A 26,068-nucleotide genomic window follows, 5' to 3' on the forward strand; every position below is an offset into this window, starting at 1 on the left:
TATAGATTTAGTACATACTTTTTACAAAATGAATGTACAGTTCTTTATATCCACATTAGTGTTAGGAATGAATTAGAGTTTATATCTCTTTTTGAAACTGGAAATTTTCATGCTTGAAATACTCTCCTCTGGATTTTTACCAGATGTTTCTGTCATAACTCTGGATAAATCACTTGAAATTAACCATGTGATAGCTCGTGTTGGGGATAATGTAGAGATTAAGTGTGACATCAGTGGAATCCCACCCCCACCTATTGTGTGGCAAAGAAATAATCTTGATTTATCAATTCTAAATGAAGAAGGAATAAAGGTATGCATTTTTTGTTTCATTTCCTAAATCTTTCTTCTAGTCACATTATTTTAACTTGTAATAAGATATTTGTATTATCTTCAAATATTTATATTTTATAACATACTGCTCAACTGCTGATTGTGATCAAACAAAAAGTACAATTCCATTTGTTTTATACAAAATTTATTAAATCCAATATTATTAATGGTTTTTGAATACTGGTTAAAATAAAACTCAGATTTCTTTGTAAGTTTTCACTGATGTATAGCATGTTTAGTGTCTTCACTACAGGTAGTTTGAATAATTGTTTTCAAACTTGACTAATATTTAGTTTTTTCACATAAAGCTCGATATAAAATGAGTATGCACACCTACAGACAAAATTAATTATGTATCGATATTATATTGATTTATATTTTACATGTTAAATTATAACTCAAAGTTTATTAATGGATATGAAATTTATTGCTTTACTAAATTTAGGAGTGTTTACAGCAACACTGTGATTAAGAAATTTTAAAAATGAATATTTTCAGAATGTTTTCGTAAATATATTTATGTTGATCCTCGAGACAATTTTAAAATGTTACTTCAGTCCCAGTGTATGTTTCTTGAGGGAGTTGAAGGTAATATTTTTTTCCCCTTTTCTTCACCATTGAATTTCATAGGTGGTTTAGCATGTTCAGTGGGTGAGGAAGAGAAGAAGTCCATCTTGGAAGCTGGTTTCAAATATTTACAGTATGTTTAAGGAATGTAAAAAAGTTTGGTCACTCTCTTCTCATGAGATTTTCTTGTTCAAAGAAAGCGGTGTTCAATCATGCATAATGTATTATTATTATCATCCATCAAATGAAATCTGATCTAGTAGCATCAGAAAAAGGCCTGACAATGATTACCATGCTTTTACCTTTATTATGTGCAGCATTCAGAGCACCACAAATAACAAGAGTTACTATAGATGTAATTAAAACAGAGACTGGAGAGCAGTGAAAATAATTGAAGAGTGGTTTTGGGAGGAGACAACTGCCCTGTTGGATGTAATATGGTGGGCACACCACAGATAGCCCATTGAGAAACTTTGTGCTTAACTACAAAACAACAAAGAAATAATTAACTGTTTTTTGCATAAGGTAGACCTTTATTTATGAATCTTCAGGAATATGTATATATTATTTTGCCTACCTTGAGGCTTGAACAGACACTTTCAAGCAAAGACAGGTGTAGTATATGAATATACCATGTGTTTCTATCTTCTTGTAGTATTACCATATTTATTCTGAATTAATTGTGTTCTAAATATGTGCAGATTTCACATAATACATTTTGTTCTTTGTTGTTCTAACAAAATAGTTACCTGTTGCCACCTGGAGAAAACATTGTTTAATATAACATATTGTATGCTATTGCTGATAGTTTTATGGCCCCACCTATATTATTATGAGAGTGACTAGTCACATGGGTAGCACGTTTCTCAACATAAATACAAGGTATATTGCAAGTTGAGAAATGTTGCATTTAGTCAGTCTGGAACTTCAAGTTCATCTAATCTGCCTGGTCTTGGTATATGATTTCAACTTGAAGGATTGAAGTAGAATAAAACCAGTGAAAGCAGTTATCCAGTGTAACTTTAACAACAAAATCAACAGGTTTTTGAATGTCATTTTCCACTTTGTCCAGTTTTTTAACATAATTTGAAATTAAGCCAATCAGCAACAAGGTTTAGTACTATTCCATAATTGATATCTTGATTGAATCATTAGTTTTCAAGAGAATATATCTGGAATAGCTCTAGCATTATTTCAGTTTTACTTCAAGTGCGTAATAAATATTTTCTTTAATAGTTTAGAAGTTATTCTTTAACTACTTGTAAAACACACAACAAATTTCTCGTTCACACATATTAGGCTTAACATGAAGTACATAAACTAAACTCAAGAGAATATTAGTAAGTGAATTTAATTCTTTAACAGGTATTTGTAGATGGTTCCTTGTACTTGACTAATGTTCAGTTGGTTTATGGTGGAAATTACACATGCTATGCACAGTGGAACAAAGAAGTTTTCCAGACACACATTTTACATGTTCATAGTAAGTGTTTGATTAAAATACATTATAGTTGTATTTTTTATTTCATCTTATCAAATGAAACTTTTGAAAGAGAGAGTGTTTTTCTTCCACAGATGCTATAATCAGTAGTGATACTAGATTTTAAAGGGCCCTGAATTAAAAAGTTATAAGTATGCAAAATAGATTTGGAACTTACAGTTCCTAATTTTCTAATTCATTTAAATTAAGATAAAATGATTTTATTATTCCCAGAGTTTGAGATGTTAAAAAACTATGTTACCTCTGACATGTTGAAATATAAAGAAATCACAGAAACCTTTTTATTTTAGTTGATTGAAATAATAGATTCCTCCTTTCCTTAGTTAATGAAAATATTGTACTATATGGGTATATCTGCTTTTCATTTTAAATCCTATTGTCATATAGTGATATAAAGTATCTACTAAAGCTTTAGCAGTATTGTAATGTACAAATATAGAATATCTGCCAAAGCATTTTAAGCATTATTGTACTGTATAAATATAAAGAATCTGCTAGAGCCTTGTAAGTGATATTTTATTGTATAAATATGAAATATCTATTAAAGCCTTTTTTTAGGTAAATTTTATTTTATGAATATAAAATATTTGCACTCCCAGTGGCACAGAAGTATGTCTACAGATTCACACTGCCAGAAACCAGGGTTTGATATCCCTGGTGGGAAAGCACAGATAGCCCATTGTATAGTTTTGTGCTTAATTCCAAACAATACAAACAAATAAAATATTTGCTGAAGCTATCTGAATAATTTTGTTTTGTTATGAAAATTTTAAGATTTACTCTTTTTTTGTTCTTTCTTGGCATTTGTTAATCAACTTAACATTTAAGTATTTTCATATTTTTTGTAACTAATTTTGAAATTCAGAGAACTTGTTAAACAAGTAAATGTTCCTGTTAAGTAAATGTTCTTTTACCTTAATGTAAAATTTATGATTATCATTTGAATGAATTTACATACATTAATATTTACTCTTATCTTTCACAGCTTTGCCTGAGGTTCATATCATTCCGAAGCTGCAATCACGATCTCCTGGGGAATTTATTGAAATAGAGTGTCATGTGGCTGGTGTTCCTACTCCAAATGTGTCATGGCTGAAGAATGACTATGAACTTAAAGATGAAGATGACAAGTATACTATTGTGGGTAAGTACATTTTCCTTTTGAAGAAATAACTTTAGAGTTGTAATAAACAAGGGTAATGTGTGGGATGGTACATAAATTATTTCATAAACAGTAAGAGTTACATAAAGGGTTGAAATTTTGGGAGAACATAAAATATTATGGATTCTCTTTGATTAATAGTTGAAAACTGCAGAAATCAGTGTTTATACAGAATGCCATTTTCAAATGTTGAAGTCAACTGACATCTATAACTTTTAAGAAAAAATAAAACAAGTGAGATTAAAGCTTGTTGTATTGAAAATTTGCAGTGAAACATAAATTAACATAAATGAAATGAGCATAAAAGTAGAAAACTAATATTAACAGGATTTTATTGATTTTTAAATGATATTCAAATACTCAATAAAACAAATATTTTTTATTTTAATTCTTAGGTAATGGAACTGCCCTCTTAATCGGCAAGGTAACATACAGTGATACAGGAGCATACATGTGTGTAGCCTCAAACCCAGCTGGATCCATGAGAGATATTAGCTCATTGGTTGTTCAAGATCAACCTACACCAAGTATGTTCTACAGTGAAAGGGTGAAAAGTCCAGTACATGTCATTTATATGTTCCTTAAGAAAAGGTTATATTGTCATTTTGAAAGGTTTTTTATGGATCTTTAGAAATCAATTATACAGTGGAGACAAAAAAAACAACAACCTATTGAAATATTCTGTACTGTTGCAAGCAAGGTCTATTCAGCTTAAGACATACACATTTACACAATCTTGCTTTAATAAATTGAATATAGTTAAGAGACCTCATAATATGTATATGCATGTATGTGAATGGGTATCAGTGTATGTGTATCAATATATCTATTTAGATATATAAATATTTTATGTCAGACTACTGTGTACGTAAGTGATACAACTACAGTTATCTACACTTTGTTTGGTATAACATAACTGTGTAATATGTTAATTTGGAGAAAATAAAGGGATAAATTTTGTAACTTTTCTAAGTCATCTCAGCTTGTGTGTGTAAATATTGTACATTAATATCAAGAGCAAAAAACACAAAAACCAACATTTTTTGTTATCACAATTAAAGGTAATCTCTTTATTATTAGTTTGGTAATATAGTTACCATCTTCTGATTTAGTTACTATTACAATGAAGGTAACTGTGTTACTAAAAACTAGTTAGCTGTAACTAATAAAAAAAGGTTTATCTTTCATTGTGCCAAAAGATGTCTTTTTTGTGTTATTTTTCTCATAATATATTAGCACAAAGTGCATGAAAATAAATTATTTTAAATGAATCATATCATTCACTTATTTGATGTAGAACACACCACAATTTATAGAATTCTAAAATATCACAGTTGATTCGTATAACATAGCTAAAGTTTGTGGATTTTTTATTCTAGCTGCTGCTCCTGAGGAAAGACGTTTCTTTGCCTTTCATGATTGGGGTGTGTCTGTTTATGATCCTGATAACTGCCGCCTCTACCATCAAATGCAGAGCACAGATATCATCCCTGGTACCCAGGAGTATGTGTGTGGTGACCGAGGCATCAAATGCTCATGGGGAAGGGCCATAAATGTGGCTAATCGCTATGTTTATGTCTCACAGCCAACAAAAGACAGAATTTTAATCATATCAAGGGTTCAGATGGTAGTTGTAGATGTATGTATGTTTCCTTATCTACTAGTTAGGAAGCTAAGTTACATAGATAAATGTAAAGAGTAATCTTTATACATATCTACAGCAGGTATATGTAATACATAGATAGTGCACCATTTAGCCACTATGATTTATTTTTTAAATAACAGTATCATTATTTTGCTTAACTGTCTATTTTCATTTTCTTAAAATGATTGTTAAGATGTTATTAACCATCTAAGGATTTGTGGAAGTGATGCTGCTATGAAATGATATCAATCATGCATGTACACATTTCCAATATATTAAAGATGTAAGGTTGTTTGAAAGGTCATGGTGGTGCTGAACTATTGCATTAAGTATTCTGTATATATAAGTTCTATTATACATTTAACATGAATAGACCATGCTCTAATAAATGTGGAGTTGTTTTTAACATTATTTAACAATTTTGTAAGCAACTTCAATGTTATCTTATTTTTATAGTGCTAAGCAGGGAATCACACCCTAGATTTTAGCACTGTAAGCACATAAACTTATAACTGTCTTGACAGAGGACTTCTGTTTTGTAAAGCATGACTTTTGTGCAAAACGAGTGATGCAGTTAAGTGTTACTTATAAGAAGTATGTGATGAATAATAGTAAATTATATTACTATAACTTAGAGAAATAAGTTGTAGAAATTGTTTATCAGATGGGTGGTTAATACATAAGAAAATTTCCTACTTTTCCATAATCTGTAAAAAAAAATTAATCTAGATAGGGAAAAAGTAAAACATACTGTGCCTGAAGCAGATAATTGTTAATTTATTTTTATGTATTTTAAAGTCAACATATATTTATGAGAGTTAAATTTTATGTAATCACTCAACATAAGCAATGTTGTTTTTTTTCAGGTGGTTGTTACAGATAAATATCCTGTAGACCTATATTATGTTCCTCATCTTGACCAAATATGGCTCACCTGTTGGCGAAGTTCAGATGACCGAGGAACCAAAACAATCCAAATAATCCGTGATGCAAGTCAGAAGAGAAAACACCATACTGTTCATCCTGAACCTGTAGATGGACACTTTGACTTAGTAAGTTTAAAGCTGTTTTGTTAAACAGCTTGAATCTGTTACACTCATTATTTGTTTTGACATTAATGCTTTGGTTACTTTCATTTTTTGTACACTTAAACTTAGTTTAAAATGCTGATTTTTGAATTTCATTAAAGGTCAGTATAAAAAGAGTTGAAGAAACGTATTTATTTGTAAAAGATAAAATGATGTATAAGTTAATACTAACAGGTACATATTACTTAAGCAGAAATTCTAGCTTTTATGCTGAGCTATAATCGTCTCACACAAACTAGTACTTTACAAATATGCATTTACTTTTACTTCAGTGAAATAATGTTTTCTAAAATCAATAGCCAGAAACTTATAAATGTGAAAATGTGAATATTTTGCTAACCAACATATCTGAATATGAGAATAAAGGGAATAGAAATAAGAAAGAAAGAAAAAGAGGTCAGAATTCTTGATCTGTGTTTTTTGTTTGTATTGTACATTAGCAAACATTCAAATGCATGAAGAAAAATTAGAACAAATTAAATTTTGACACTTTAAAATAAAGATTTCTGTATGACAGTACAATTGCTTCTAACTTAGGTGAGTGAACTGTTCATCCCTCTGACCCAAGATTTTCGACATCCATGGAAATATGGTTTTGCTGTCCACACAAATCAGCGGGGAATGTATAAATTACAGCTTAAAGAAATGAAATATGTGAAAACTGTGGATTTAACTCCTTACAACTGTGCACCTCGCAGTGCAGCGTTTGCTGCTGTTGGTGAGGAAGGAACTACATAATTAATTTTCCAAAATTATTGAAAAAGTATTTATATGTTCAAGTTAAAACTTTTTAAAAATGATCTTTTCTAAGTGAAGGGTAAAAATGGTGATTAGTTATGATTATTGTATTTCTTAGTTGCCACGTTTTTGAAAACACTAATATCTTATTTAATAGAAGGATAGTTTCATTTAACCTACTGTGCTTCATTGCACATAGTTGCACTGCTATCCATCAGATGGACATCAGGTATCTGCAATACGTAGGCTCCAAAAATGTGTTGAAAAGTAAAATAAACATAGAGGGAAAAAAAGAAAAGTAAACATATGAAAAAAAATCTTTCTTCATAAATACGAATAATTTTTCACTTAATTGGTTTACTTCTGTGACTATAGAATTGTCTGCTAGGGTAGGTATGAAATCATGAATAATTCACATCTTATACGGACATTATGTATTTCAATAAATATTTTATATGATTGGAGTAACAAGTGAAAAATAACTTTATAATTGATTTTACCCAGATTTCTATCTCATCTTGAGTATATTAAATTATTTCTTGTTACAGGAGGATATATTATCTTGGAATGCATTGAACCAATCACCCATCGACCTACAGGTCAACTTGTCTTGGACTATCTTACAGATATAGTTGTGTCTCACAAGATTAACCTGTTTGGGAAACCTCATATTTCTCCAGACTCTCGCTATGTTGTAACTTTAGAAAGAACCAACACTAGTGTTATAATTTTTGCCCAAGAAGTAACAGAACAAGGTGGGTCTCTTGTAGCTGTTACAATAAAAATGTTATTTATACAAATTATAATACCACATGAAATTATACGAAAAACCTGAATTAAATATAGTTAATGTGTAGGAAATTTGATAATTGTAGACAATTGTAACTGTAGATGGAGCCACCATTATTAAAATAGTATTTACAAAACTGGTTATAAACAAATCTAAAAAATGAATAACAAATACCCTCATGAATTATATATATAATGCTGCATGCGTATAAAATTTCTAATCAATCATGAACTTTTTTTATAGAATAATGATTATTACTGCTAGCTAGAGCTTTACAAAAACTATGATAATTAGAACCAAAATAATCCAAGGGTCATAGATTCAAATCTCCATCACACCAAATGTGCTGGTCCTTTCAGCCATGGGGACATTATAATGTTACGGTATATCATACTATTTATTGGTAAAAGAGTAGTCCAAGAGTTGGCAATGAGTGGTGATGACTAGGTGCCTTCTCTCTAGTTTTAGTCGTACACTGCCAAATTAGGGACATCTAGCACAGATAGCCCTTTTGTGTACCTTTGTGCAAAATTAAAAAACAAACAAACAAATAATTAAAACCACAATACATACATATGTGAGATTAAATAAACATAATTTGGTGTTTATTTGAAATAAGAAATATATCACTCAGTATAAATTACCACACATCTTAAATTGTTTACATGACATTGAAAAAAAGATTAGTTCAGAACCAAAGTATTTCCCAAGTTACAGGAGATAATGTTAGTAGAAGGGGCAGTTTAAACGTCAAATGGGCCTGATATTAAATATTTCTACATTTTATGATCATGATTAAAGAATAAGGCCCAGCATGACCAGGTGGTTAGGGCATTCCACTTATAATCTGAGGCTTGTAATTTAAGAGTGTTGTTTTCAGTTACTCTGTTTCTTTGAGTGCTTTGTAAGATACAGTATGCTCTGCAGCATTCCTGGTATAAAAACTGAACACTCACACTGCTGTACTAGCTTCACTGCATTCTTTGCTTACATTGTTGATTTCATTGCTGCTCTTACCACCAAGCCTTACAAATGGTTTCTTTATTGTTCAGATTTTCATAGCAATACATTTATCTGTGATGATCTGAAAGATGAAAAATACATATATATGTGACAATGAATTAGTGTTTGTAGCATAGATAAAACTTTATTTTATGAAATTTGAAATGTTAACGTTTCAATTTGGTTTGTTGCATGATATAATTAAAATCTTTGTTTACACAATATAGCATGCTGAATTAACAAAACAATAAACTGAACTTTTGGTAAAATTAAATTAGTTTGTTTTTATTTATCAATAAAATTTAACAATATATAACAAAAACAATTCTGTTGCATCTTTTCGAGGTAAAAATATTTGACTGGGCCACATCAGTATTCAGAGTTATTGTTTACATTGTTGTTTCCATTGTCTTGACTAGTAAGGGTTTCGAAACTAGCGGACAAAGCACATAAATCATTAGCGTCCTAATTGTAACAACTACATTATATCTAATTTTTCTTCCTCTTTCTTTAACTTTTTCCAACCACCTTTGTGTTTGTACATCTATATCTAAGATCACATAAACATTTATTTAATAATATGTGTGTGTTTGGACAATTGTGTGTGTGTGTGAGAGAGATATATCACAATGAGCTAGTAGTTTTGTAACTAATTATTCCACTTCAAAGTGCAATAACTTGTATTTTGTAAACTCCAATTAATGATGCTTGTCAATCAGTGTAGATCCAGAAGTAATTATGGATTTTTTTGGGGGATAAGGATTTACAAATTCTGTTCACAAAAACAACAACACATCTCAGAAGCTTAAAATGTTGTTACTTACCTTGTTAGCAGTGATTCAACTCTTCTCTTGAACAAAATGTGAGGTCTCTCACAATAAAGAATTGAAAGATATAGGTCTCTTCAGTCTAGACTAGCAACTAAAAGTGAGAAAAAGGAAGCTTTTAAAGCCTTGTACTGTTACTTTCAGTTTGTGTTTTAGTGAACACTCCTGAAGAAACTAAAACAAAACGTCAAGTGTCTAATTAAATAAGGTCGTTTATTTCTAGTATTATCTTCTATACCCCAAAATGCGTAGCATAAATTAACTGATCATACTGAAAATGTTGAATGAAAGATTTTGACTGGCCAAGGCCGATCATTCAATTAACATGAGTAGGTCTTAGCCTCACTTTGCATTGCAAATTGTATGCAAATATGTTAAGTCAGATTATTCAGAGGGAAGTCAGTCTAATCTCTGCACTCTACATTACACAATAGGCATACTCATTTGACACACAAACCCTCTCTCGTTATTTTTCATTCTCTTCTAAAGATAAGTAGAATCAGTTGAATGATTTCTATAAAGCCCCTTCTTAAAAGAAGAAGATGAGTCTGTGTTTTTTATCCATAACAGGCCTAGAACTATAGCTCTATTTGCCATTTTCTTTATCCACCCCTCATTAGTAGGTGTAATGTAAATCATAGCATCTTAGTTGTATGTGAATAAGTTAAATTGGCCTTGAACTGCTTGCAAGTTAGTTTGTCTCTGGCTGCTTCAGGCAGTAAATGTTTGAATTTATTAATTGTATTACTCCAGAAAGTTACATTACAAATACTGATACATACATTTAACTGTAATTAGTGTTATTAATTTGACTTAGGACTAATAATTGTAACATAGTTCTGAAAAATCATGTTTTAAGCTTATTTTTGTTAATGCTGGTATTTAATGCAACAAGAACAACAATAAAAACACGTTTGTATGAATAGGCAACATAAATTATGTGTTACAATTCTTCACATTTCATAAAAATATTGATTTTACATTCCAAAAATTGTACAAACAAAAAGGATTAAATGTTATTTTTGTTTGTGTGTGAATAAAACATATTTAACCAAAATCTGTTGTTTAGGTTTACTATAAGAAAAGTTTTTGGTCAGCACACTGAAATTTCTATTTTCTGACACAATTATATTTGGTATCTTTACATAGGCTTGCAGTTTTTGTTTGATGTGAAGACAACGCTACAGATTAGTGACATCACCTATTTCCCATCTCCCACTACACAAAGTTATGACTTGTATGCGAGCTCCTCTAATAAGGAAGACATTCTCTTTGTTGATCTAGCCAATGGGAAAGTAGAAATGGTCACTGGCATTGGACAAGCCATGGGCCCAGAGGTAGCTGAATGGAAAAACACAAACCGGCCAATGACCAGTGCAGGAATATTTGGCACGTATATGGTAACCACTGCAAATGAAGCCATCTTTGTAGTGAATGGTAAAACAAGAACCGTGAACTGTGAAATTGGAAACATCATCCATCCCCGATTGATGGTTTGGGTGAAGTCGTCATGAAGTCTTTTTTTTTTGGATGAGTTGCTGATGACTTAATATGTTTGTTCAGTTTAAGCAAGTTAAACTGTCAAACTAGTTTAATATAATGTTATGTTCTGCCTGTCTACTTCAAATAGAAGGGCCTGCTGATGGCAACTTTATTGAAAATATATTGTTTCAGTAAAAATTACAAATATTAAGTTACTTACTACATTTCATGGTTTACGTTTATATTCATAATTTTACTTCTTTAAGAACTCAGAGAACTGAAATGCTCTATCTAGTAACTTAAACAAAATATAATTATTTTTCAGAAGATCAGTGAATAATCATATCTATTTGCTTAAATTGCTTAACTTAATCTTAAACTATTAATATTTTATTTAACTCTTTTCACTTGTCCTGAGTATTGTATGAATTGCTGAAATTCACTTTCATGCTTTTTTCAAAGAGAAATCTAGTCAGAGGTTCCTCATTTCTAAAAATATTATTTTAACTAAGAATTTTTAATATAGATATAGCATTTCAGAAAAAAAATATGTGTTTTGTAGCATTATAGTAATCTTGTTTGTAAGAATGAAAGAAACTTAATTGTGTGTAAACTTGCAGTGTGCAAGTTATCTGTATAGAGGTGTGTATTTAAAACTATTAAATGAATGAATAATGTGGGAACCTTAAGGCTTTATGGAATTTGTCAAAACCTATAACACTTGAAGTAATGTTATTTAAATTTTGATTTTTCTCATAAAATGTGTCTAATTTATCCAATTTTTAAAGTGTGCATCTATATTTGCAAGTAAAATACTTCAGTCAATTTGATCAATTTTTCTCTAGATGTTGTCATACTGCAATGTTTCCTGTCAAGTTAAATGTATTTTCTTTGTCTGTGTCAAACTTTGCTATTGCTTCCAGTGAAATTATATGTGCTTTGTTTATGTTGTCTAACTTGGGCTTTCATTACAAGTTGTATGTAGCATACCTTTTGTAAATGACTTATGTGTTGTCATCATGCAAAAATATTTCTTGATTAAAACCTAGCAACTTTTAATACAGATGTGTTAGAATATAAAGATTGTCTGCCAATCTACAGGGCACTATAGTGCTCTACTCTTTTTGTCATTTAGAAAAGAAAACTTAGTTACATATAAGAATGAGACTATCAGATAAAGCCATTATGATTTCTTTTTTTAAAGAAGCATGTTCTACATGAAATATTTTCTCTTACTTTAAAATTTTATATCTGAGAAATTTCGGTTGTCTGTTTCACTCTCTGAAATTTATAGGTCAAGGAGTTATTGAGCCTTTTTAACGTCAGGCTTATGTCAACTGTGCTGTGTAGTGACCCTTGCATATACTCACTTTTATAAATGTTAAAAATGCTTTTACAGTTTCATCAATAACAAACTTGGACTCATGGTTCTTAGTAGATTGTCTTCTCGTTATTGTATTAAAGAATGGTATGGTGGAAAAAAAAAAGGATGATACATTTTAATATGCCTAGAATTGATGGCGCTGTATGTGTGTAAAATAGCCTGAATTACTAGGGTTCTACAAATAATGACAGTCAATAACTTTTTTTTTAATAAGACTGTAAGTTCATCAAAGTGAGGATAAGAAAGAATGTTGTACTTGAAAAGAATATTCAAGTCAATGCGAAGCATTAGCCATATGTAAACACTGATCTTTATGACTACTCTGAAAGAATACAAGAACATTAAGGTGAGATGGAAACATTAAAATTATGCATAATAATCATATTCTTTGAACCAAGTTTTAGTTTTGAAAGTTGTGCATAAAACTAATTAAGAACCAAATGACCAAGAATACACCAGTCAAAGACAGTATGTGAAACTATTAACAATAATGTGCTATGATGGCAACATATATATCTTCCAACTGTCTTCTTCTACAGTCATCAGAAGTAATACTACATGTAGAAAGTTATGGATCCTCTTCACACTTTACAGTCACAAGTGACTGCAGGACATTTTGATTTATACTGATCAATGAGTGTTGTAAAACCTGCATGTACGTTTATAAGACTTAGAGAATCTTTAAAGGTTATTTTGCCCTTTCAATGATTGTAATTTCATGGTAGCCATAAACCTATAAAAGTGGAGGAATTTGAGAAAGGGGTCAAAAGTGCAGAAAAACTAAGAATCTTATCTCATTACTAGCATACTGCTTAACTGTGCCTCTTAATGGTATGTTTTACCATAATTTTAACCAATCATTGAATAGGAAATTCTGAGTGAAAACATAGTTAATCTCACTGTATCTGAAACTTTCAGAGTGATTTTAGCTGGCAATAGTTGTCCAATTTGTTTTATTTCATAATAAATTATATCCAATTATTTTACAAACAAAAACACAAGAGTTCATTGTCTACCATAGTCTTAATGTTCTTGTTTGGAGATATGTTTCTGCAGCAACACAGTATGAAGTAATAATGTTCTTAAGTTTTTATTCCCTCTTATAATCAGATTACAAAGTAAAATAATGTTAATTAGGTAGAGTTAATCAGTAAAATTGAAAACTCAGTGTGTCATATAGATAAAGTAGATTTGAAAAATCTACACTCTTGCACAGAAAGAAAAAACAAATTTAAAATGTGAACTCTGTAAACATTAAATATTATCATATCATAGGAAGCTGTACCAATGCAACATGTGATTTATGGTATGTATGTGGGTAGTTTTTGAACTTTCAAACTTGAAACCTTTTACCAGTATAAATAAATAAATTGAAAATGTATCCAAATTATGACAATGACATAGTAATTGTAAACTATTAATTATTGTAAGTTACAAACAGTAATAAAGTGCAGAATAAAATTATGTGAAGAAAACCTGCACCATTTATCTTTGTGAAACATCTACAGACTTTAAGAGTCCTATATTTCTGTACAGACAATTCCTTATGATTAGTTCACAAAGGGTTTCATATGTACCAGTAAACAACTTATTTAATCTTGACTACCTGAATGAAGGAGATATGCAATACCATACTGAATATTGATTACAGCTCAGACTAAACTTTTCTTTTGCTTCATAGTTGAATACACTCCAGATGCAATGCATATAAAATGCTTGGGAAGACTTAGCTTCCACAAATAAACTCTCTCTCATACAGCATTATTCCTACCAACTCAAAAATAAAATTAGTACGTATAGAAACAGAGAAAGAGCAAAAGGCATTATATGCATGAACTGATTCTATTCAACTGTGCAACCACTCACATGTGACACAATAGTGTACCCAAACAAAAAATTCAGGCACCACCTCTGTTAAGTACTATTTGAAAATGGAAGTCAAATATATTTAACTTTTTTGGAAATAATATTGCTGTATACCTGTATATACATTTGGATATAATGTTGGACCAACTTATAATTCTTTCACATATTATTGATGTTTCACTGTCAGTCTTGTTTGTGTATCAAGTACACTAAAAAAAGTGCATAGTTTACAAAATTTTGATGTTTGTCTAATTCCTGTGGCACTGTAAGTTTCAATGTGTAAAACCACAATAAAGCTGGTCTTTCCAAAACATTCACAGTGTTTTCATTAAACAACAAAGAAAAAGGTATTAACTACAAGTGAAGATATGTAATACATGTACTTAAAAAGGCTAATAGAGTAGGAAATTACTTTCATGTTAAAAAAAAAATTTAAATGATACATCAGAACAAGCATTTCTACAATTAATACTTTATTTCTGTAGTACAAACATACACATGTTAATCTATATACATTGGTTCATGTCTGTATATTAACACATGCTCACCAGACATTAAATAAGATTTTCTTAGCACACACGTTTAACATTTAGTTTCGCACTTTACAGTTTCTTGCAACTGTGTTTATAAGATACACACACAGTCTAGAAAATTACCCTTTTCACTGTTATCTCACTATTTTATAAATTTTCATTGTTTATGACTGTCCAATAAGTCTCCCATTTCCTTATCATTTTTAACATCATCTGCTTATCACCATCTATTACTTAAGAATTCAATTCCACATAAAGTTTTTTCAACTTTCCATTTTTAAGGTAAATATTGTCAAAAGTACATGTTTAAAACGCTTATAGAATGTAAGCTACTTGGATCAAGAATGCATTTCAAAATTCTAATTTTGACAACAATAATTTTTTCCCAGTTTGTTCACATAATGTATGTAAAATACTATGTATACTATGACACAAACAAACTGTTCTTACTTAAACAAAATAATGAAATTATGTGCAAGTTACCTACAAATAGAACATTTAAATCTAACATATTTGACGCACTACAGTTTGCATGGAAATATTACCCCATTACTAAATGCATAATTAACCTTTTTTTATGTATATTTTGTTATGCCTAAGTGGCATGAGTAGAAAAAACAAACTGGCAATGGAGAAAAATACTACTATTATAAGAACAACCTACAAACATTTAATGAAACATGGATGAGATTTTAACCTTCCATAAAGCTATGGTTCCCTGCTGGAATATTAAGTGGAGGTTGTTCATGTGGTAGCTAAAGTTAAAGATATTATTAAACTTGTCAACAAATGTTTTTTTTTTTTAAATCTCAGAAGAGGGGGTAATTTTGTATACCAGAAATATTGAAACTCACAGTAATTACAGAAAAGGCCCATTTCACCACAGAGGTATGTATTGATTCTGATTTGGTTAAAAATCAAAATATAACAGAACTCAATGAACATTTTCAAATTAGAGGATTGACACTGCATGATATGAGGCTCTGATACCCAGTACATATACAGTGTACAAAACAACTAGAAAAAAATATAAATACAAATAATTAGTATTTACAAAAATGCATGCAGTATTGATTATCAAATACAGTTTTCCTTGAACCACTTAATAAGAAATGTCATGATTACAACATAAATCTTACAACTTCAGCTACAAGTCTCAAATAAAATTAAATTACATATTTGAATTATAATTTTTTAATATATTTCCAATGAAAATTACTTTTCATAATTTGCTAATGAACAAAATGTCTCAAAAATAAAAAAATACATTATATGCAACAAAAAACAAAATATGAAAAAGACTTAAATGGTTTTAACTTAATCATGTTATGACATTTTTCTTAGTTCTCTTTTGTTATAAATAATTATATACACCAGTACATATAATAAAACATATCATAAAGTTACTGTTACTACTGTATTTTTGAAATATTTTCAAACACAAGCATCTTTTATTTCCAGGAATGTACAAGTACTTTATAACTCATTTTGACATTTACCAGGAATATATGATTTTCAAACATGTTTAATTGTTTATGTACATAAAGCATAAGTGGGAAAACATTAAGTTCCAAAATTACTAGAATTCATTTGCAATATAACTAACAGAACCAAAATCATACAAAATATGAAACATCAATGAAAGTAAATTAACTTTTACTCTCTAATCAGTGTGGAATTTTTTCACTGAAATATATCCTTGAATAAGTAATGTATAATGTTTATTTCCCACATGGTTAGACAAAATAAGTTTTTTTTTAAATGTAAAGTACACTTATCACTAATTTTATGTACTTAAAATAATTTTCATATCTTGCACATACTTTGTACATGTAATTTATGCAAATGTTAATGCACGTAAAAAAACATATTAAGCTAGTGAACACTGTATATGAAACCCTTATATTTTGAGACAACTTCAAAAAATACATTTCGTTTTAGAAAATTCTTATGACTTGAAAAAAAACACTTATATTTCCAGCATTCAACATTTTTCTTACATTCACCAGTTTATCACTTTAAATTGCATAATCTGAAAACTTGATAAAATAGGTATGTACAATAGTTAACTTTCTAAAATAAGGCATTTTGAAAGCTCCAGGTATCCAAGTAAAGTTGATTTCATGAAAAATATTTTCAATTTTTCAACTTTTGTGTTATAAATACAGCTTTTTTTTAACTTTATGTTGTGTATTACTAAATCACCACAGAGGATTTAGTATCCAAACGAAACAAAAGCAAAAAAGTAAGTTAATTTACTAGATATGAAAAAGTACAAACATTCAGAAAATATATATTGAAATGTACGAGTACATGTAGTCCACATTACATCTACACATGATATATAAATTAGTGCTGAAGATTATCCCCATGAAATCTAATCCATTTTGTCACAGCTTAATCATTATGTAAAGAACATAATTTAGATTTTAAAAATCATGAATATATAGCACCTTAATTTTTGTCTTGAAGACACTGTTTATGATGTCCTTTTGTATTTTGTTTTAAAACATGTTGGGTATAAAGAGTAGAGATTATAGTAAGATTGACTGTTTAAGAGCAATAAAATACTGAAGACAAAATTAATGTTATTTAAAAAAAAACAACTCTAATTCACACTGTTTTATCATACAAGCACATGTATCAATATCTATGCAATAGACATATTAAAATGTCTTTTTTAAGTATGGAATACAATAATAGCACAATTCAGTTTTTTTCTTCAATACCTAGACAAACTTACAAATTTTAGAAGATAAACAGTAAATTTACTTATATTTTTATAAAAACATGTTTCATATCAATGTTTTCCCATGAGACTATACAGTCTTAGAAAAACAGCTGTAGTAATTAATTGATATTATTAAACACAGTATACATTCCTGTAAGATTTTATCTAAATTTATCTAATACCAATTAATGTATTACTATACTTTAAACTGTATAATACTAGAAGGTTTCAAAGATGTTTTTTTTCAAATATTTCTAAGTTCTTATGGACATATATGTACACATTACAAAAAACAAACTTACTATTAAAACCAATTAAGTGTTCTTTATTTAATTAAACTTTTGTTTTTGTAAGAGATAGTCATGATTTTCAAATTATTTGCTAATATAAAGCTTAAAAGCTTCAAAACAACAACCCAAACTTTGTTGCAAAATATTAAAACTGTACAACACTGTAGTATTGGAATTTCTTGTATAGCTTCTGCCTTAACACTGAATGGATGACTATTCTAATATGAGCCACAGTTAGGTACATACACATACTTACTGAATAGGTGTCTGCATAATTAAATATAATTATTGACTATAAACAGTACCTGGGCATTTAAGTTGCAAAAACATATGATATACCTATGTGTAAGTAGAAATGGATTGAAACTAAAATTACTGCTAATAAATTCTTTATCAGTAGAAATACCTTAAATTATAATCAGATAAGTTTTGAGAAAATGTTTCATGTACCTTACATACAATTTCGTTTGCACTTCACATGAAACACAAACATGTATATCTACATTCAAAAAGGCAAATCACAGAATACTGAAAGACCACACTGGTTAAGGTTCCTGTTAAACATAAATTCTATACGGTATTAGTGAGAAATACATTCAATATGGTTTTAAACTTAAGTTGTGGATGATTTAGGTATTCTATCATGACAAGAAAAGTTTTATACAGCTTCTGACATAAACGTATAATGTGTTTAAAGAACATGAGCTCAAAAACAAAAAATAACACAGATCTATAAATGAAATACACTGTATACACAAAAAATAACAGATCTATAAATGAAATATGCTGTACACACACATAAAAACAACATATCAATGAAATACACTGCACACATAATGAAATAAATATATTCAATAAACACAATTGCTATCTCATTTATCTTTGCTAATGAGCATTGATACTGTATGTTGTGAATTATTTGGAGGTATAAATGTTCATTTGTGAAAATAATAAAAAACAAAAAAATTACACCTTAAAATCCTATAAGTAACTGGTACAGATAAATAAAGTTCCAATTATTGTAGGAGAGGTTCACCAGAAACAGTTGCAGAGATACGATCCAAAAGATTTTGAAGATGATATTGCAAATTTTTTGAATTATTTTCACTAGCAGTCTGGAAGATTATTTTCTGAGATCCATGTTGCTTCCTAAATCTTAAATCTAGTCTGGAGTCCTGTGATGCACTTAGTTTCTGTTGAGATAAGAAGTTGGCAGCACTATGAGGGAAGGGTAGGTCTCGTTTGATGCCCTGGTATGTTTTCTCTGGGTTTAATGGAACAGATAAGTCTAATGAATCATGAAATTCCATTTGCCTCAAGGAGTCTCTATGAAATGTGGTATGAAGAGGATCAAACTCACTACATATACTGTCTATATGCTTTGACTGTGTATTTCTCTCCATCTTCTTTAAAGCATCTTTATTATAAGATAGACTCTGACTATTATGGATATTCTTGAATTGAATGACTGGAGATGAAATTTCACTTTGAGACAATGAGCCCTGTTTTTGTATTACTGTAGAAAATTGGCTTTTCTCAGAAGATTTATTCTGGGTAATGGATGCACATGACAAAACATCTAAAGCAGGTGACGACTGGGAACTGTTACTCCTAGGGAATAATGTAGCATCATGATGATTTGGTCTACAATTAGATGGACTTTCAAAGTCTAATGAATGATTACTACTTAAAGATTCCCCATGTTGAGTTGAAGTGATAATATCATAATGCCTAACATTTTCAGACTGAGTTTCAGGGCATGTTAAGTTCAAAAAAAAGCTTGTGTCATTCTCACTGTATTTATTTTGTACATGGTCATTTAAAGCAGGATTTGCATGTATAACTTCTAATGAGGGAAGGCAAGATGTTTCTGGATTATTTCTTTCAGTATACATAACCAATGAAGGCTCATGAAGCTGCTGACACTTGGATGCTTGTTTAGAAGATCTGCCCATCTGCTGCTTAAGTTCTTGATTTTCCTGAACTAAAGAACCAAGATTTTTCTTAAGCATAAAAACTCTGGTATGCATTGATTCTAATTCTAAGTTATTTGCTTGCAACCTACGACACAGTTCATCCTTCTCTCTCTGAAGCTGCTTGCATTGAACTGTCAACTTGTTCTCAACTATCACACTTGAAGTTTTATGAATTTCTTCTAACTGTTGAATCTTTGTCTGTAATATTTCATTTTCCAACATATAGGTAATAAGTCGTTGCTGAAGTTTCATAATATCACTTTCCTTAAGAACAGAGGAAACTCTGTTCTTACAGGATGCTGTTGCCTGAAGACTAGGAGAAGCTGCCTCATTTTGTGACCGACTGATTTTTGGTTGGGAAATATTTTCTGTGAATTCACCTTCTTTCCACTGCTCAGCTTCATTTCCTTGATTTTTAACATACTGAAGATATAATCCATGAATATGATATTCCAGTTGTTCTTTTTCTAATAATATTGTTTCAAGCCTTTCTTCAAGCCACTTTCTTTCATCTTCCAACTCTTGACAAGTAGCTTCCAAATGCACAACTTTGTTGAACAGGCCATTTCTTTCCTTTTCAATTTGTTTAAGTTTGATTTCTACATTTTCCACTGTTTGGTGCCTGGATACAAAATCTTGTTCACAGCTTTCCAAATAATTCCCACCTTTTACATCTCGCTGTTGATTCATAACATCTATTTGTTTTCTAAGCAAAAGTCCTTTCTGACTAATAACATCCAAAAGAGTTGAGAGTTCATCACTAGCCCCAAACATGCACACACGAGATTCTTTCTGAATCTCTTCTTTTCTTTCACACATGCCAAAATTGACAGGATTACTAACAAAAGTTAAACTACTTCCTTGTCCTTGATCACGACAGTCTGAATCCAAGCCACTGTCTTGTTTATTGTCACTTTCCATAATCAGTTTTCTTTTTGACTCAGCATGTCTATTGGTATTTACAGACAAGTGTAGTGATGAAGAGCAGGAAGATCTAAGTCTTCTAAAACTGCTCTTTGGACACTCAGAAACCAAGTCAGTTGGTTGAGGAAATGGGAACAGGTGTAAAAGCTTGTTATATGGATACCTCCTATCACTGAGAGATCTATATTTGCAATCATGTTGTACTAACTGTTGCTCAATGTCTCGGATTACTGTGATGGCATTGGTTTGAAAATCTTCAGCAGCTGTTATTCGGTCTTGAAGTTCCTAAAGCAAGGAAAAACAAATGTTTATCTCATGAAACATTAAATTTCAACAAGGTTTAAAGAATTTTATGCCCACATTTACAAGTTTATGTACAAAGGAGTAGATAAAAATGAAAAGCTAACAAACTACTCTCAATAATTTGTGTGTATTTCATGGATCACTGGATAAGAATAAACAGTTAGCTTTCATTCAATAATGATTACTCCTTACTTAAAGAAATAATCATTTAGATACTAACTTTCATCCAAACATAGATACAATATATTTTCCTTTCATACAGTTCATAGCATAGTGATAAAAGTCTAAGAACACATTGGAAATGTCACAATATAAACGAAGTAATTGTGTATACAAAAATCAAGTTTTTGTCATGTTTACCTGTACATAGTAAATAGAAAGAATGACTTCCAATTAGTTTTAAAACAGAAAATCAAAACACTGTACTTATGTAATTAAAGTACTTCTGTATTAAAAGTAAACTAAGACATTCAAAAAGTACACGAAATTCAGCTTTATAAATGAAATTATATCTATAAGTAATTCATTTTAAACAAACATTTCTCAGAACGTTTCAAAATGTATATACTAATAAACATATACTGTTTAATAGTGCTTAAAGAAAACTTAAGAGATCTGAAAGAACCTTCAAAATATTCTTTGTATGTTTTTTTTTTTTTTTTTACATAATTCTATAAAACTCCAGTTATTTTCACAATAATTTTAAATCAAACTTTTTGTATGTTATTGCTGAAGCATAACAATTGTGTATAAAAATTCATTTGGTATAATTGAAACATGAAAGAGCTACCAGTTATGGGGAAGATTACAAACCTGTGACAATAATCTTTAACACTAAACATTGTATAGCTGAATATACAAACAAAAAACAGCTTCATTTTAACACTCTTTTGAAATGATACTACCTACAGAGATGTAACTTGTGTCTTGTACAGCTGCATGGTTTGAACCAGAAATATTTTCTCTAAAGTCCCATAGCCAAAAAAATAAAATTTCTCATAGTTTAACAGATAATCAAAATATAAGATACTTTTTTTATTTCCTTATATCTCCCACATAAACCTGGCCCATTCATTTCTGTTTATTTCAATAAAAGAATTGCTTTGCTTTACTTTGTTTCTTTTCAAGATATAATGTGTAAGGTACGCACTTCACTGGTCTACTGATAAGCTCTGACACACTTTTAGGGTGACGAAAACTAAAATTTCACCACTTTTATATGGTAACTAGATAACCAATTCTAACTGTATCGTTTGAATTCAGTGTTTCTTTGGATTAAAAACAATAAAGAATAGTGCATCAGTTTTTAGCTGCTACTAGAATAAAATACAATAATTATCACTTTTATAATGAAAAATCAATCACTGACTTCTTTAATAAATTTTTGATTCATTGCTAAAGGTTTTATGGCACAATGCACAAGGTCTATCTGCACCAAATAGTCAAATGATTTAGAGAATAAAATTCAAAATATGTCAAAATGTATGGAAAAATAAAAGAACAGACTAAAACATGACAGAAGTTCTTTTATGTTCTTTGAAACAAGCTTAAAACACTAAACAGAATCAAAAAATATAATGGCCCATAAAAAAGCTAGAAACCAGTCAGGACAGTGTCACTATTACGAAAGACAAAAAACACATAAAAGTAAAATGTAAGCAATTTATGACCTGAGTACCACAAAAGCCAGAAACTGATGGATCAGTCCCTCATAAAAGGAAATGATGAGTAGTGAAATTGTAGCCAATCCATGGCCTAGATAACTTCCTCTCTCTGATCCTTATAACAACTAGATGGCCAAAAAACTATCATCAGTACTACAAAAGCTCAATCATTTTATTCCTATTGTTTTGTTTATGTAAGTCTTTGTTTGTCTGGAGACCAATTTTTGTCATAATTTTCTACATCAGAAAAACCAAAGTCAAATGGGTTACATGTGTTTTCATACATGTAATGACTGAAACACTTCTGCATTTTGTTGTTTATAATTCATATCATAGTGTATTCAAGTACCAAACTAAAAACTCTGCACTATTCAAAACACCATATAGTAGGCATTAGTTGACACAGTTACACATTTCAGGTGTTTATGCATGTATGTATTAAACTTGCTATCACATTTGTACTTAAACTGTTAAAAGTACCATATCCTGAAACTAACAGTCACCATTTGCAACATCAACAAAACAGAAAGAAAAATACAGCAAAAATAACTGCTACTGATATGTAAATCTAAAATATCTTTTAATATATTGAATTAGTTTTCAACAGAGAGTATGTGAAGTAACATATGATATAAGGCAATCAACTAGTTGTAAGCATAAATACTTTAACTTATGGCATATTGTGTTTTAATATATTCACACTCAGTAACATACAATAAATAATCTTAAACTTATATTTTCATCATTTCAGTTTCAAAAAACAGAAAGTAAAAAATCATGAACATAGATAATCTCAACATTTAAATATACTGCAGTACTTGTACATACAGAAACAGAGATGTTGCTAGTAACAGGCACATGGGGCCAGTTTCCAGAATCTTCAGTTAGCATCATGAAAAATCAGAATAGAAAATCATGACTGCCATAATAATAAAATGCCCAAAGTTCCTGCACCTATTGTTCCAAGCCCCAAATTCTTTAAGCATCTAGATTCATCTCTATATAGAAACATTATGCATTATTAAAACTTTCATTTGATTTTAAATATATACGAGCACAAACTTAGATATTTAGTCCATGACCCAGCTGTTCTGATCTAAATGATGTATTAGCACAAGGTTAAAGAAATTTATTTCATTACACAAGTCTTCATCTTGAAAACATATTAACACAAGCCTAAAAATATTCAGTGTAGATCCAAATATTCCAATTTTAATAATTCACTAGTACAAGACTACCAAAATGTATCTTCTCTCCTGAAAGATCTAATTGTGAAGATGTACTAGCACAAGATTTTAGGGATGCAATCCATGATCCGACTACCTTGCTTTCAAAGGGTTTAATATTTGTTTATTTTTTAAATTACTGTTTAGCAAAAACTTCTAATATCAACAAAAGGTAATTCCAAATATACCCTTGTTACTCAGTGGATATAAAAAAAAAAATCAAACAAATATATTCAAGCATTACCCATTTATCTATAATCAAAACATGATTCAAATTTAAAAATTATTTTCCAGTTAAGAAAGGCACTTAGTGAATACTTACAGGTTCCACATAAAAAATTTTACCCTTTCTTTTTTCACTCTTCTATACAAATTTAACTGTTTCCACAAATAAAACAAGGTGCATTAAAGTTTTGCTTTCATAAAGGATGTTCCACTTCCTTAGACAATGAATGTCATTAAACTGGGTATAGATGTGTTGGCAGTAACATTTCACTTCAATGTAACTGAAAAGTCCATTTAGAGTCACTCCCAATACAGCTTAAATAGGTTAACCACACAGAGTTGCTCAGCCTGTCAGTAGGATGACAAAGCAGGTGATACGCCTAAGTGTACTTGCTTAGATTAAACAAGTTCTATAGTAAACGTACATGTAGGAGTGAAGTATTCTATACCTATCACAGGTTTTCTAGTTTTCTTCATTTCTTAATAATCTCTAAACTGCAACAGGTTTTGTAGTTTTCATATGTAAATTAACAATTCAAAATGAAAGCATATTATTGGAAGTAAATTAATTTCGATGTACATCTTGAGTGCATTGAAATACGAGATAAGAATAATCTACTTAATAATACTGTTACTTAAATGAGATAAAAATATAGTTATCACACGCACACTAAATAAAGGCATTAAACACTAGAAACTACAAAATCCACTAAGACCAAAATATATCTACAGTCTACTGAGTTTAAGTCAGTAATTTGAAATACATTTAATAGTCAATATGAAAACATCATGGTATACACACGTATAGAAATATACCTACCTCTACCCATGTATAATACAAACAAGTACTTAAACACTGAGATCACTGAAGATAATCCAGACATCTACCATGTATGGAGACATTTTTATGGTTTCATAAATATTGCTATAAGCTGGCAGTTTGGGAAAATTACTTCAACATAAATTAATCTCTGTTTTAGTTACATTCAAGATTGTAGTTTTTTTTAACTCTCAAGGCAGGCAGTAGCACTGTCTGTGTATGGATGGTCCAGCTGATCATTTAAATGGTGTTTTAAATATCTCCTCAACAGATCATGAGAACTTTATAATACCATATACAGTTTCTTTACTACACAGTCTGTGAATATCATAGCAAAATGTTGCTATTTGAATTTCTTGCTCTTCTTTCTGTTTTTTTTTTAATTACATAACTCAAAAATCAAAACAGTGGTGTCAACCAGTTTCTCTGAGGTGATAGTTTCAAACAAAGTATCTGCTTTTATAAATATAATTACTAACTAGCAGTAATTTTAAAAAATCATAATTCTGATGTAAATGATAATATCATTATCCATTGAAGTTTTATTGTAGTAAATTGGTGTTCCTCGAAAAAGCTTAAGAATAGGAAACAAATTACCAGCCGATAATAGTTAAACAACAAATATTACCCTTGTAACATCATTGTATTTATAACTTGGTTACAAATACAACCTTCCTATATCTATCAAAACACTGCAACAAGTAAAGAAAATATTTTCAAAAAGAGAAGTAAATGTAAAGATGGTTAATAGCAGTCCTTCTAAAACAATGCAAACAAGATAGAAGAAATAGCATTTGTTAAAGAATTAACATACCACAATGTGTATATAACTATTCAACCACAACTGAGTTTAATTTGTCCAAGCTTTGTCTGTTTTATTCTACTATCTGTACTTGTTTGCATTATTTTTGAATGAGTAATATTTGCTTCCTTTTTGAGAAGTTGTACTTTTTTTCAGCTTTGACTTACAGTAGTTTATATCAAAACTATCTCA

At 29.8% G+C, this 26,068-nt stretch overlaps 2 protein-coding genes across 6 annotated transcripts in view; one reads left to right on the plus strand and one right to left on the minus strand.

Moving 5' to 3' along the window:
* The window catches only part of LOC143252757 (follistatin-related protein 5-like), a 107,338-nt gene extending 93,347 nt beyond the window's left edge, over positions 1 to 13,991 (plus strand). Inside the window, exons 7-15 of the mRNA XM_076505391.1 lie at positions 144 to 310; positions 2,263 to 2,380; positions 3,384 to 3,542; positions 3,956 to 4,087; positions 4,940 to 5,199; positions 6,072 to 6,257; positions 6,831 to 7,011; positions 7,580 to 7,786; positions 10,800 to 13,991. Of these exons, the coding sequence (XP_076361506.1) occupies positions 144 to 310; positions 2,263 to 2,380; positions 3,384 to 3,542; positions 3,956 to 4,087; positions 4,940 to 5,199; positions 6,072 to 6,257; positions 6,831 to 7,011; positions 7,580 to 7,786; positions 10,800 to 11,164 (1,775 nt within the window). The 3' untranslated portion in view covers positions 11,165 to 13,991. The remainder of the gene's footprint in view (positions 1 to 143; positions 311 to 2,262; positions 2,381 to 3,383; positions 3,543 to 3,955; positions 4,088 to 4,939; positions 5,200 to 6,071; positions 6,258 to 6,830; positions 7,012 to 7,579; positions 7,787 to 10,799) is intronic.
* An 853-nt stretch (positions 13,992 to 14,844) lies between these two features.
* Positions 14,845 to 26,068, minus strand: part of LOC143252758 (uncharacterized) — a 32,453-nt gene continuing 21,229 nt past the window's right edge. For all 5 annotated transcript variants that reach the window (XM_076505392.1, XM_076505393.1, XM_076505395.1 and 2 more), the window contains one exon: positions 14,845 to 21,121. In XM_076505392.1, coding sequence (XP_076361507.1) covers positions 18,953 to 21,121 — 2,169 coding nt within the window. In that variant the 3' untranslated portion in view covers positions 14,845 to 18,952. The remainder of the gene's footprint in view (positions 21,122 to 26,068) is intronic.

This window comes from Tachypleus tridentatus, chromosome 6 (assembly GCF_004210375.1).
Source record: "Tachypleus tridentatus isolate NWPU-2018 chromosome 6, ASM421037v1, whole genome shotgun sequence".
NCBI classification, from domain to species: domain Eukaryota; kingdom Metazoa; phylum Arthropoda; class Merostomata; order Xiphosura; family Limulidae; genus Tachypleus; species Tachypleus tridentatus.